At 46.0% G+C, this 14,602-nt stretch overlaps 1 protein-coding gene across 7 annotated transcripts in view; it reads right to left on the bottom strand.

Annotated features, from left to right (window-relative positions):
• Positions 1 to 2,793: 2,793 nt before the first annotated feature.
• Positions 2,794 to 14,602, bottom strand: part of RIPOR1 (RHO family interacting cell polarization regulator 1) — a 195,790-nt gene continuing 183,981 nt past the window's right edge. For 6 of the 7 annotated variants that reach the window (XM_060788482.2, XM_067471149.1, XM_067471148.1 and 3 more), the window contains exons 20-22: positions 14,158 to 14,241; positions 7,666 to 7,756; positions 2,794 to 3,730 (exon numbers count right to left, since the gene is read on the bottom strand). In XM_060788482.2, coding sequence (XP_060644465.2) covers positions 3,633 to 3,730; positions 7,666 to 7,756; positions 14,158 to 14,241 — 273 coding nt within the window. In that variant the 3' untranslated portion in view covers positions 2,794 to 3,632. Of the gene's footprint in view, positions 3,731 to 5,855; positions 5,919 to 7,665; positions 7,757 to 14,157; positions 14,242 to 14,602 lie in introns of all 7 variants that reach the window. The other variant, XM_060788485.2, reaches the window with a different exon arrangement.

Below are 14,602 nucleotides of genomic sequence, written 5' to 3'. Positions count from 1 at the left end.
AACACCTGGGCAGGGACCCTCAGGTTGGGAACCACTCATCTACAGCATCCCAAAAGCTGGATTTGCCATTGCAGTCAATGGGATGTGGAGTTGGAAGAGACCTGGTGAGCCATCATCCAGTCCAACTCCATTCTGCCCAGAAGAAGGGAAATTGCATTCAGAGCACCCCCGACAGATGGCCATCCAGCCTCTGCTTCAAAGCCTCCAAAGAAGGAGCCTCCACCACACTCCAGGGCAGAGAGTTCCACTGCTGAATGGCTCCCACAGTCAGGAAGTTCAGCTCCAGCCCAGCATACCTGTCCGAACGTATCTCCTACGTCCCGTCTAGGAATTTAAGATCTTCTGGAGGGGCCCTGCTCTCGGCCCCACCCTTGTCACAAACGAGATTGGCAGGGACGAGGGACAGGGCCTTCTCAGTGGTGGCCCCCCACCTGTGGAATTCACTCCCCGGGGAAATTAGATCATCGTCATCCCTCCTCTCTTTCAGAAGGAAATTAAAAACATGGATATGGGGCCAGGCCTTTGGATAATCTGGCAGACTGACAATGGACAATGACGACTAAAGCTTTGGAAACGGACTATGATAAGCGGAATTAATTCATTAATTACGGACTTGGCAAAACGATGGCCACCAGGCTGGCTTTCTATCATATTTTTATTGTATTAATGTACTGTTTTAACTGTTATGATTTACTGTTACTATGTATTTTGTTGTGTGAATTGTAGGCATCAACGTATGGCGGTTGGAAGCCACCCTGAGTCCCCCTTCTAAGGTTGAGAAGGGCGGGGTAGAAATACCTTAAATAAATAAATTCTTCCTCATGTTCAGATGGAATCTCCTTTCCTGTAGTTTGAAGCCATTGTAGTCCGTGCTCTAGTTACATCCCGTATAGACTACTGCAACGCTGTCTACCTGGGGTAGCCTTTGAAGACAGTCTGGAAGCTTCAACTAGTCCAACAAACGGCAGCCAGGTTGTTAACAGGAGCGGCGGTCAGGGAGCATACAACCCTCTTGTTGCGCCAGCTCCACTGGCTGCCAGTTTGCTACTGGGCCCAATTCAAAGTGCTGGCTTTGGCCTAGAAAGCCCTAAACCAGGGATCCCCAAACCTTTTGAACAGAGGGCCGGGTCACAGTCCCTCAAACTGTTGGAGGGCCGGATTATAATTTGAAAAAAACAAAAACATGAATGAATTCCTATCCACACCTCACATATCTTATCTGTAGTGCAAAAAACACTTTAAATAATACAATAATTAAAATGAAGAACTATTTTAACAAATATAAACTTAGCAGTTTAGAATAAATGTAAACCTAGCAGTTTGAAAACATTGTGGCACAGCTGGCTGAGTGTCAGCTGCATTAAGATCACTCTGACCAAAAGGTCATGAGTTCAAAGCCAGCCCGGGCTGGAGTGGGTGTCCAGCCATTGTGTAGCCTGTTGTCGACCTTTGCAACCCGAAAGACAGTTGCATCTGTCAAGTAGGAAAATAAGGCACCACCTTGTGTGGGAGGCTAAATTAACTAATTTATGAGGCCATAAAGAAAAAAGACTCTGGGGAATGTGGAATGCGGAAGAACTTCATCGGTGTCGTTGATGGACGATGGAAAGCAGCAGCTTCCCTGGCGGCCAGAAAAAAGTTAAATAGCCTCGGTGTATTTGTGTGTTAAACGTTGTTTGTCAAACTGACATTGAATGTTTGCCATATATGTGTTTACTGTAATCCGCCCTGAGTCCCCTGCGGGGTGAGGAGAAGGGCGGAATGTAAAAACTGTAAATAAATAAATAATAAATAAATGTGAGTAGATCAATAGGTACCGCTCCAGCAGGAAGGTAACGGCGCTCCATGCAGTCATGCCGGCCACATGACCTTGGAGGTGTCTATGGACAACACCGGCTCTTCGGCTTAGAAATGGAGATGAGCAGCAGAGTCCCAGAGTCGGACATGACTGGATTTAAGGCCTCTCCCGCCTTCTCCTGCCTCCGGGATGCGGCGAGGTGGCATCCCGAAGGGAGGAGAGGATGGGCCCAAGGAGGTGGCGGGCCAAGCAGGCCCAAGCAGCTTGGCCCGCCGCCTCCCCCTCTTCGCCTGCTGCCTCCCTCCCCCTTCGCCCGCCTCTCACTCTTCTTCACAGCCCGCGGGCCGGATAGATGCCCTCGGGGGGGGGCGGATCTGGCCCGCGGGCCGTAGTTTGGGGACCCCTGTTCTGTGTTCTATATCATGATACTTAAAAGCAACCTTTTTCCCATGCTTTTTCCTGTACTGCAGACAATACAAGGCACTGCACTTGTGAACCTCCCAAAGGCTTCACAGGTGCGGCTGGTGGGGACGAGAGACAGGGCCTTCTCTGTGGTGGCCCCTCGGCTGTGGAACACCCTTCCCATGGAGGTAAGATCAGCCCCCTCGCTAATGGTGTTCCGAAGAAGATTAAAAACTTGGATGTTTGAACAGGCATTTGGTTAATCAGTGCAATGAATGTGACGATTACAGGAATGGAAATATGGACGACGAATTTGGATCATGACTCTAGTGATGAGAAGCATTGTGTTGTTATTGTTGTGTAATACTGTATATTGTGCTTTTGTGTTTTAAATTGGATATTGTGACTGATTTTACCCTTGTTGTAAACCGCGTTGAGTCGCCGGTTAGGCTGAGAAACTGCGATATACAAGTAAAGTAAAGTAAATAAATAAATAAAGGCCCGGTGCTGTACACTATTCGACTTCCCTCATATCACCTCGCTTCCTACTTGGTGAAGGAAATTCCACGTCGGCATGTACAAAACAACACACATTATTTGCTCAAACTTTTTTTTTTAATTTCAGGCTTAAAATCAAAATTAGCCAAAACCTCTTGATAATTACATTATATATATTTATATATATATATATGTAGATATACAGATAAATTTATAGGTATTTTATAGAAAAGGGGCGTTTTGCTTGGTCTACAACCTCCCCACCCCCTTCTCTCGCAAATTGTGTAAATAAAAAACAATAAAACAGCTGAAGAGAGGCAGCTCTTTCCGCCCCTCCGCGTCACGCCCGCCATTAAAAATGACCCCTTCCTCAGCCCAACGGGACGGGGAGAACTTCCGGAAGTCTTTGTGCTCGCTTTGGCTCCCAAACAACAGAGCGACTTGTGTTATATAGGAGAATATACCTTGGACCCTGTTTCCTGCCATGTGCATAGGCCTCAGGAAGGCAGAAGTGGGTCAGAAGTGGGATTTTGAACACACAACCAGTGTTTTCCCAAGTGTCCGCTCAAATGGGAGACGGCCTTTGCAACCCAGGGCGTTCTGCTACCGCTTTAATGCTCAATTGTTGTCATATTCTTCCTTCTTGTGTTAGTTCTGGCTGATGAAAGGCAAGAAGCCCACGCTCTTGAGACCGCCCTTGTGCCCACGTCAACTCCATGAGCGCAGCTAGGAAAAAGGCACCCTCTGTGTAAGGCCGTAGTGTGTCAGTGGTGCTAATACTGCGGGGTGTGCATGCGTGGAGAGGCAAAAGCTTCCCAGTCCGTGGCACGCTGATCTGAACCCAGTTTGCATGAGCGAGTGGAAAGAGCTCTGGCATGTTGCGTTTGCGCCCCCAAAGGATCGATCTGTGGGTGGAGGGACGCGGCACCGTTGTTCAGAACGCAGTGCTCGCCATGCTTCCTGGGGCAAAGATCCGGGGCAAACTGTCGAGGGACTCTTCCAGCCGTCGGTGAGCAGATTTCCCGTCTTCCCCTGCAAGCACAAACACCAATTTAGCTGCCAATAAGAATCCTGTTTGCCACAACAGTGCGTGCAAGGCCACAAAGGTTAGGCCACACAAATGTATACTGGCGACACACATGGGAGGGAAAACAGGCTGCCCAACCAAAAAAATTATTGATGTGTGGTCAAAGGTTTTCATGGCTAGAATCACTAGGCTGTGGTGAGTTTTCCAGGCTGTCTGGCCTGGCGGGGACGAGAGATAGGGCCTTCTCGGTGGTGGCTCCCCGGCTGTGGAACGCCCTCCCTGTGGATATCAGACAGGCGCCCTCCCTTATGGCATTCCGCAAGAGTCTAAAGACATGGTTATTTGAGAAGGCGTTTGACTAAGTGCTACAATCATTGGTAATGACGATCGGAACGGAATACGGATAATGAGTTTGGTTTATGATTCTACAATGAGATGACGCGGATGATTTAGTGTAATGGTATTATTGATTGCTATGTTGATTTTGCTGTGATATTGTCTATTGTAAACTGTTTTTATATGTTGTACACCGCCGTGAGTCGCCCTAGGGCTGAGAACGGCGGTCAACAAATGAAGTAAATAATAATAATAATAATAATAATAATATTCCAGAAGCATTCTCTCCTGACGTTTCACCCGCATCTATGGCAGGCATAGGAATCTAGGCAAGTTAAGTTTATATATTGGTGGAATGTCCAGGGTGGGAGAAAGAAAGAACCAAAGTGGGTTGTTGTAGGTTTTTCTGGGCTATATGGCCATGTTCTAGGGCAGGGGTCCTCAAACTAAGGCCCGGGGGCCGGATACGGCCCTCCAAGGTCATTTACCCGGCCCTCACTCAGGGTCAACCTAAGCCTGAAACAACTTGAAAGCACACAACAACAACAACCCAGTCTCATGAGTCAAATGCAGACCCACACTTCCCATTAAAATACTAATAAGTTTATATTTGTTAGAATTGTTCATTTTAATTATAGTATTGTTTTAAAGTGGGGGTTTTTTTGCACTACAAATAAGATATGTGCAGTGAGCATAGGAATTCTTTCATGTTTTTTTCAAATTATAATCCGGCCCTCCAACAGTTTGAGGGACTGTGACCTGACCCTCTGTTTAAAAAGTTTGAGGACCCCTTGTTCTAGAGGCATTCTCTCCTGACATTTCGCCTGCATTATGGCAAGCATCCTCAGAGGTAGTGAGGTCTGTTGGAACTAAGAAAATGGGTTTATATATCTGTGGAAAGACCAGGGTGGGACAAAGGACTCTTGTCTGTTGGAGCTAGGTGTGAATGTTTCAACTGACCACCTTGATTAGCATTTAATGGCTTGGAAGTGCCTGGGGGGAATCTTTTGTTGAGAGTGATTTGATGTGCCTGATTGTTTACTCTCTGTTGTTTTGCTGTTGTAATTTTTGCTGTTGTAATTTCCCCTATCTCTCTCTCTCTCTCTCTCTCTCTCAATCAATCAATCAATCATTGATGTTGTTATGATTTTGTTAATGTTTTGAACTGTATTTATGTTTTCTGGCATTGAATTTTGCCTTGCAAACCACCTCGAGTCGCCTGAGGGCTGAGAAGGGCAGTATACAAATATAGTAAATAATAAATAAATAAAAATAAAAAGGGGTGAAAAATTCTTCTTATACTCGTCTATATACGGTATATGTCGATAATCAAGATGGCTACATGGACTAACACGGCTAACCTTGTTTCGGTGTATGCGTACCTTGAGATCAGAAAGGTCCCTGAAAGACTCCATAACAAGATTTAAGAAATGTGTAGTTTCAATTTCTGTGCCTTTGCGGCCAAAGACTGGGTGGGAGTTGTGGGGTCAAGAGGCAACACTGAGCGACATGGACAGATAGTCTGACCACAAAGAAGGCCATTTCGTATGTGACCCCATATCACAGCCCCTCGAACAGGAGTGCCGTTCCCTTTGTGACGCCGACACAGACGAGGAGGACACAAGCGCACGAGGAGGAGGAGGAGGACTCCAATATGTCAGGGAGTGGCCACCATTGAGACAAAGACCCCATAACAGGAATGCAACCAGGGTCCAAGGCACAAAAAGAAGAGACTGGGAGGGCATGCAATGGGGCAGCGGGGAGGGGGAAACAGGCAGGCCAGCAGATCCCAACCTGTCCGGCTGCTCCCATGGCCCGAAGTCTAGTTGGCCAATCAGATGGTTCTTTCAGGGCCATCTAACAAAGGATAATAAACGACAATGAGGGCTTCACACTTCCCATGATTGAGCTTGTGGGCCAGGTGAGCAGCCATGCAAAGGAACAGGTAGGTGCCCTGGGTTCCCTTCGCTCGGGGTTACCAGCAGAGGCCAAGCAATGGGCAGTACGGTCAGTCAGAGCTCAGGCCTTTCTACACCCCAGGCCAAGGCAAACTTCGAGGGTTGAATGAAAAGTAATGCCTCCACCTTCGTAACTCCTCAACAGATGGCAGCACTGGTATGCGGTAGGCACTGGCTTGTTCAGTAGACGCTCCTCTACAGTTCCATTTTGGCAGGAAGCCTTAGTATTGAATGGCTGTGTTGTTAAAGTGCAAAGTATGGAACCCTGCACAGACAGCCAGTCAATGCGACTTAAGCAACATATGCGACAGGTACTGGCTTGTTCAGTAGACGCTCCTCTACAGTTCCATTATGGCAGGAAGCGTTAGTATTGAATGGCTGTGTTGTTAAAGTGCAAAGTATGGAACCCTGCGCAGGCTGTCAGTCAATGTGACTTAAGCAACATATGTGACAGGTACTGGCTTGTTCGGTAGACTCTCCTCTACAGTTCCATTTTGGCAGGAAGCCTTAGTATTGAATGGCTGTGTTGTTAAAGTGCAAAGTATGGAACCCTGCGCAGACGGTCGGTCAATGTGACTTAAGCAACATATGCGACAGGTACTGGCTTGTTCAGTAGACTCTCCTCTACAGTTCCATTTTGGCAGGAAGCCTTAGTATTGAATGGCTGTGTTGTTAAAGTGCAAAGTATGGAACCCTGCACAGACGGTCAGTCAATGCGACTTAAGCAGTGTGCAGTCATTCTTTAAACTTGCTCGCCCAACGATGCACGGTACTCACATCAACACAATTACCATAAACAGATTGCATTCTCTGATGAATCTCCTTTGGGGTGACACCTTCTGCAGTCAAAAATTCAATGACTGCACGTTGCTTAAGCTGCATTGACCGACCGTCTGCGCAGGATTCCATACTTTGCATTTTAACAACACAACTGTTCAATGCTATGGTTTCCCACCAAAATGGAACTGTAGAGGAGAGTCTACTGAACAAGCCAGTACCTGCCACATACCAGGACTGCCATCTGTTGAGGAATTACGAAGGTGGAGGCATTACACAATCGTTCAATGCTAAGGCTTCCTGCCATAATGGAACTGTAGAGGAGAGTCTACTGAACAAGCCAGTACCTGCCGCATACCAGTACTGGCATCTGTTGAATGACGAAGGTGGAGGCAAAAAGGTAAAAAGAATCCCGGTGGCGCAGTGGGTTAAACCCTTGTGTCGGCAGGACTGAAGAGCAACAGGTCACAAGTTCGAATCCAGGGAGAGGCGGATAAGCTCCCTCTATCAGCTCCAGCTCCTCATGCAAAGGGGATATGAGAGAAGCCTCCCACCAGGATGATGAAAACATCAATTCATCCGGGCGTCCCCTGGGCAACGTCCTTGCAGACGGCCAATTCTCTCACACCAGAAGTGGCTTGCAGTTTCTCAAAAAAAAAACAACAACTTTTCATTCAACCCTCGTAGTCCAAGGATGGGCAGACTTTGGCCCTCCAGACGTTTTGGATTTCAGCTCCTACAACTCCTAACAGGCTGAAGTCCAAAACACCGGAGGGCCGCAGTTTGCCCATGCCTGAAGCTTGGCCTGGACACCTGGATCAAGGGATCCACTCCTCAAAAGACACGAAGGGAAAGGAGCAAAGACTCACCACACAGCATGAGACTGTGCTTGGCTGCCTCTCGCACGGCCTCTTTGTCCGTTTGGCACAGGTACACCAGCTGCTCAATACCCTCCTTGGCCTTGTTTTGGGCGAGAAAGGGACAAAGAAGCTTGCGTTATCAACATATAGCTTCACAAAACAACCCCTCAAACTATGACAAAGGTAGAAGCTCAAGGCTAAAAGGCAAAGGAAAGGTCTTGCAGGAGGAGAACATGGCTGGCATCCCGTAATTTCATCCCAACCCAAATGGACCTGATGAACCAATTGTCAAATGCGAGTCAACGCAATTGAATAGTTACCGCATACACTTGTGTATAAAAAGATTTTTGACAAAAAGCCCACCCACACACCAAACCTGGGTCAATTTATGTCAGAAATACTGAATATTAACTAGGTATTTTTAATTACAAAAATGTGAGTCAAGAACTGAAAGGGTTAATTAGATGCCGCGACTAAGCCATATGAGAAGGCCTCAGAATTAGTTCACCTCAGTGTGAGAGGTGTCAATCTGAGAGAGCCCTCAGTGTGAGAAGGCCTCAGTGGGAGGAAGCCCCGGTTTGAAGGCCATCGTGTGCGAAGCTCCGGTGTAAAACTTCTGTGTAAGTTCATTTTGAGAAGAGGCTGTGTCCAACCAGAATGGACCCGATGAACCAATTGTCAAATGTGAGTCAACGCAATGGAATAGTTATCGCATAAAAAGATTTTTGACAAAAAGCCCACTCACACACCAAACCTGGGTCAATTTATGTCAGAAATACTGAATATTAACTAGGTATTTTTAATTACAAATAGTGAGTCAAGAACTGAAAGGGTTAAATGGATGCTGAGACAGCAGTATGAGAAAGCCTCAGTGTTAGTTCGCCTCAGTGTGAGAGAGGTGTCAATCTGAGAGAGCCCTCAGTGTGAGAAGGCCTCAGTGTGAGAAAGGCCTCAGTGGGAGAAAGGCCTCAGTATGAGAAGGCCTGGTGAGAGGAAGCCCCAGTTTGAAGGCCATCATGTGTGAAGCTCCAGTGTAAAAAGCTACTGTGTGAAACTTCTGTGTAAGTTCGTTTTGAGAAGAGGCTCTGTACAACCAGAATGGATCTGATGAACCAATTGTCAAATGTGAGTCAACACAATGGAATAGGTACCATATACACTTGTTTATAAATAGATTTTTGACAAACAGCCCACTCACACACCAAAACCTGGGTCAATTTATGTCAGAAATATTAAATATTAACTAGGTATTTTTAATTACAAAAATGTGAGTCAAGAACTGAAAGGGTTAAATGGATGCTGAGACAGCAGTATGAGAAGGTCTTGGTGTTAGTTCGCCTCAGTGAGAGGTGTCAATCTGAGAGAGCCCTCAGTGTGAGAAGGCCTCAGTGGGAGAAAGGCCTCATTATAAGAAGGCCTGGTGAGAGGAAGCCCCAGGTTGAAGGCCATCGTGTGTGAAGCTCCGGTGTGAAGGCTACTGTGTGAAACTTCTGTGTAAATTCGTTTTGAGAAGAGGCTGAGTCCAACCAGAATGGACTTGATGAACCAACTGTCAAATGTGAGTCAACACAATGGAATAGGTACCATATACACTTGTTTATAAATAGAGTTTTGACAAACAGCCCACTCACACACCAAAACCTGGGTCAATTTATGTCAGAAATATTAAATATTAACTAGGTATTTTTAATTACAAATAGTGAGTCAAGAACTGAAAGGGTTAAATGGATGCTGAGACAGCAGTATGAGAAAGCCTCAGTGTTAGTTCGCCTCAGTGTGAGAGGTGTCAATCTGAGAGAGCCCTCAGTGTGAGAAGGCCTCAGTGGGAGAAAGGCCTCAGTGTTAGTAGGCCTCAGTATGAGAAGGCCTGGTGTGAGAAGCTTCGGTGAGAGTGGATGCCGCGACTAAGCAGTATGAGAAGGCCTCAGAATTTGTTTGCCTCAGTGTGAGAAAGGCCTCAGTGTCAGTAGGCCTCAGCATGAGAAGGCCTGGTGAGAGGAAGTCCCAGGTTGAAGGCCATCGTGTGTGAAGCTCCAATGTGAACGCTGCTGTGTGTAAAAAGCTACTGTGTGAAACTTCTGTGTAAGTTCGTTTTGACAAGAGGCTCTGTCCAACCAGAATGGACCTGATGAACCAATTGTCAAATGTGAGTCAACACAATGGAATAGGTACCATATACATTTGTGTATAGATTATTGACAAAAAGCCCACCCACACACCAAAACCTGGGTCAACTTATGTCAGAAATACTGAATATTAACTAGGTATTTTTAATTACAAAAATGTGAGTCAAGAACTGAAAGGGTTAAATGGATGCTGAGACAGCAGTATGAGAAAGCCTCAGTGTGAGAGAGGTGTCAATCTGAGAGAGCCCTCAGTGTGAGAAGGCCTCAGTGGGAGAAAGGCCTCAGTGTTAGTAGGCCTCAATATGAGAAGGCCTGGTGTGAGAAGCTTCGGTGAGAGTGGATGCCGCGACTAAGCAGTATGAGAAGGCCTCAGAATTTGTTCGCCTCAGAGTGAGAAAGGTGTCAATCTGAGAGCGCCCTCAGTGTGAGAAAGGCCTCAGAGTTAGTAAGCCTCAGCATGAGAAGGCCTGGTGAGAGGAAGTCCCAGGTTGAAGGCCATTGTGTGTGAAGCTCCAATGTGAACGCTGCTGTGAGTAAAAAGCTACTGTGTGAAACTTCTGTGTAAGTTCGTTTTGAGAAGAGGCTCTGTCCAACCAGAATGGATCTGATGAACCAACTGTCAAATGTGAGTCAACGCAATGGAATAGGTACCATATACACTTGTGTATAAATAGATTTTTGACAAAAAGCCCACCCACACACCAAAACCTGGGTCAATTTATGTCAGAAATACTGAATATTAACTAGGTATTTTTAATTACAAAAATGTGAGTCAAGAACTGAAAGGGTTAAATGGATGCTGAGACAGCAGTATGAGAAAGCCTCAGTGTGAGAGAGGTATCAATCTGAGAGAGCCCTCAGTGTGAGAAGGCCGCAGTGGGAGAAAGGCCTCAGTGTTAGTAGGCCTCAATATGAGAAGGCCTGGTGTGAGAAGCTTCGGTGAGAGTGGATGCCGCGACTAAGCAGTATGAGAAAGCCTCAGTGTTAGTTCGCCTCAGTGTGAGAGAGGTGTCAATCTGAGAGAGCCCTCAGTGTGAAAAGGCCTCAGTGGGAGAAAGGCCTCAGTATGAGAAGGCCTGGTGAGAGGAAGTCCCAGTTTGAAGGCCATCGTGTGTGAAGCTCCGGTGTAAAAAGCTACTGTGTGAAACTTCTGTGTAAGATCGTTTTGAGAAGAGGCTCTGTACAACCAGAATGGATCTGATGAACCAATTGTCAAATGTGAGTCAACACAATGGAATAGGTACCATATACACTTGTTTATAAATAGATTTTTGACAAACAGCCCACTCACACACCAAAACCTGGGTCAATTTATGTCAGAAATATTAAATATTAACTAGGTATTTTTAATTACAAATAGTGAGTCAAGAACTGAGTTAAATGGATGCTGAGACAGCAGTATGAGAAAGCCTCAGTGTTAGTTCGCCTCAGTGTGAGAGAGGTGTCAATCTGAGAGAGCCCTCAGTGTGAGAAGGCCTCAGTGGGAGAAAGGCCTCAGTGTTAGTAGGCCTCAGTATGAGAAGGCCTGCTGTGAGAAGCTTCGGTGAGAGTGGATGCCGCGACTAAGCAGTATGAGAAGGCCTCAGAATTTGTTTGCCTCACTGTGAGAAAGGTGTCAATCTGAGAGCGCCCTCAGTGTGAGAAAGGCCTCAGTGTCAGTAAGCCTCAGCATGAGAAGGTCTGGTGAGAGGAAGTCCCAGGTTGAAGGCCATCGTGTGTGAAGCTCCAATGTGAACGCTGCTGTGTGTAAAAAGCTACTGTGTGAAACTTCTGTGTAAATTCGTTTTGTGAAGAGGCTCTGTCCAACCAGAATGGACCTGATGAGCCAATTGTCAAATGTGAGTCAACACAATGGAATAGGTACCATATACATTTGTGTATAGATTATTGACAAAAAGCCCACTCACACACCAAAACCTGGGTCAACTTATGTCAGAAATACTGAATATTAACTAGGTATTTTAATTACAAAAATGTGAGTCAAGAACTAAAAGGGTTAATTGGATTCCGCGACAGCAGTATGAGAAGGCCTCAGTGTGAGAGAGGTGTCAATCTGAGAGGGCCCTCACTGTGAGAAGGTCTCAGTGGGAGAAAGGCCTCAGTGTTAGTAGGCCTCAGTATGAGAAGGCCTGGTGAGAGGAAGCCCCAGTTTGAAGGCCATCGTGTGTGAAGCTCCGGTGTGAAGGCTGCTGTGTGAAACTTCTGTGTAAGTTCGTTTTGAGAAGAGGCTCTGTCCAACCAGAATGGACCTGATGAACCAATTGTCAAATGTGAGTCAACACAATGGAATAAATACCATATACACTTGTTTATAAATAGATTTTTGACAAAATGTGAGTCAAGAACTGAAAGGGTTAAATGGATGCTGAGACAGCAGTATGAGAAGGCCTCAGTGTGAGAGAGGTGTCAATCTGAGAGAGCGCTCAGTGTGAGAAGGCCTCAGTGGGAGAAAGGCCTCAGTGTTAGTAGGCCTCAGTATGAGAAGGCCTGGTGTGAGAAGCTTCGGTGAGAGTGGATGCCGCGACTAAGCAGTATGAGAAGGCCTCAGAATTTGTTTGCCTCAGTGTGAGAAAGGTGTCAATCTGAGAGCGCCCTCAGTGTGAGAAAGGCCTCAGTGTCAGTAAGCCTCAGCATGAGAAGGCCTGGTGAGAGGAAGTCCCAGGTTGAAGGCCATCGTGTGTGAAGCTCCAATGTGAAGGCTGCTGTGTAAAAAGCTACTGTGTGAAACTTCTGTGTAAATTCGTTTTGTGAAGAGGCTCTGTCCAACCAGAATGGACCTGATGAACCAATTGTCAAATGTGAGTCAACACAATGGAATAGGTACCATATACATTTGTGTATAGATTATTGACAAAAAGCCCACTCACACACCAAAACCTGGGTCAACTTATGTCAGAAATACTGAATATTAACTAGGTATTTTTAATTACAAAAATGTGAGTCAATAACTGAAAGGGTTAAATGGATGCTGAGACAGCTGTATGAGAAGGCCTCAGTGTTAGTTCGCCTCAGTGTGAGAGAGGTGTTAATCTGAGAGAGCCCTCCGTGTGAGAAGGCCTCAGTGGGAGAAAGGCCTCAATATGAGAAGGCCTGGTGAGAGGAAGCCCCAGTTTGAAGGCCATCGTGTGTGAAGCTCCGGTGTAAAAAGCTACTGTGTGAAACTTCTGTGTAAGATCGTTTTGAGAAGAGGCTCTGTACAACCAGAATGGATCTGATGAACCAATTGTCAAATGTGAGTCAACACAATGGAATAGGTACCATATACACTTGTTTATAAATAGATTTTTGACAAACAGCCCACTCACACACCAAAACCTGGGTCAATTTATGTCAGAAATATTAAATATTAACTAGGTATTTTTAATTACAAAAATGTGAGTCAAGAACTGAAAGGGTTAAATGGATGCTGAGACAGCAGTATGAGAAGGCCTCGGTGTTAGTTCGCCTCAGTGTGAGAGAGGTGTCAATCTGAGAGAGCCCTCAGTGTGAGAAGGCCTCAGTGGGAGAAAGGCCTCAGTGTTAGTAGGCCTCAGTATGAGAAGGCCTGGTGTGAGAAGCTTCGGTGAGAGGAAGCCCCAGTTTGAAGGCCATCGTGTGTGAAGCTCCAGTGTGAAGGCTGCTGTGTGTAAAACGATACTGTGTGAAACTTTTGTGTAAGTTCGTTTTGCGAAGAGGCTCTGTCCAACCAGAATGGACCTGATGAACCAATTGTCAAATGTGAGTCAATGCAATGAAATAGGCACCATATACACTCGTGTATAAATAGAGTTTAGACAAAAAGCCCACCCCCACACCAAAACCTGGGTCAATTTATGCCAGAAATGTTAAATATTAATTAGGTATTTTAAATTATAAAAAATTGAGTCAAGAACTGAAAGGGATGCTGTGATAGCAGTATGAGAAGGCCTCAGTGTTAGTTCGCCTCAATGTGAGAGAGGTGTCAATCTGAGAGAGCCCTCGGTGTGAGAAGGCCTCAGTGACAAAAAGCCCACCCACACACCAAAACCTGGGTCAATGTACACACAGGTCAGTGTATGAAGCCAGTAACAGGAGGTAGAGATGAGAAGCAATTTCCACACCATTAATTTTGGCCACAAGTTAATGCAAAATCCATAATTTTGCCCTCAAAGTTTGCCTTCAACTTATATGTAACTGACTTATAGACAAGTGAATACGATGCATCCAATGAATGCAATGAGTCTGTTGCAGTTGTAATTAATGGCCGGATTCAGACCAATGCCTGCACCTAGGTATTTTCTTGCATGCAACAAATCTTTTAGGCACAGAGGCATTTCTGGGAAACTGAAGTGCCAGTGCAAAAGCCATTTTGGAAAAGAGTTTAAATTCATGGTTTCCCAAAGAATGGAGGCCTTACCTTCAGGCAGCCCAAGGCCGCGCAGGCAGCAATCCGCGTCTGCACCTCTTCGTCCTCCAGCTGCTCCAGGTAGCAAAGCAGGGCCTGCGGGAGAGGGATCGGTCAGCCTGAGTCAGCCCAGCATGAGGCTTCTCCATACCACACAATCCCCAGGTGGCTTTGGGCGAAACCAAGGAAAGGAAGAGCCGTCCCAAACTCTGAGAGACTGTACACCTGAGCGGTGACTCAAAGCACAACAACAGCCCATAAAATATGGCAGACCTACACTGTTTCCCTAAATAAGACCTACCCAGAATTTTTCAGGATGCTCATAATATTGGATACTCACTGGTCACATAACCAAATGGAGGATTAGGACCTGTTAGGTTTGGAGGAGTCCTGGATATATAAGGATTTTGTAAATGCTATATGCGACTGCAGGTCCCATCTGTGTAAAGCATACGCA

This window comes from Anolis sagrei, chromosome 8 (genome assembly GCF_037176765.1).
Source record: "Anolis sagrei isolate rAnoSag1 chromosome 8, rAnoSag1.mat, whole genome shotgun sequence".
Lineage (NCBI taxonomy): Eukaryota > Metazoa > Chordata > Lepidosauria > Squamata > Dactyloidae > Anolis > Anolis sagrei.
The sequence above is the reverse complement of the archived record's forward strand: the minus strand, read 5'-3'. Positions and strand labels throughout refer to the sequence as shown.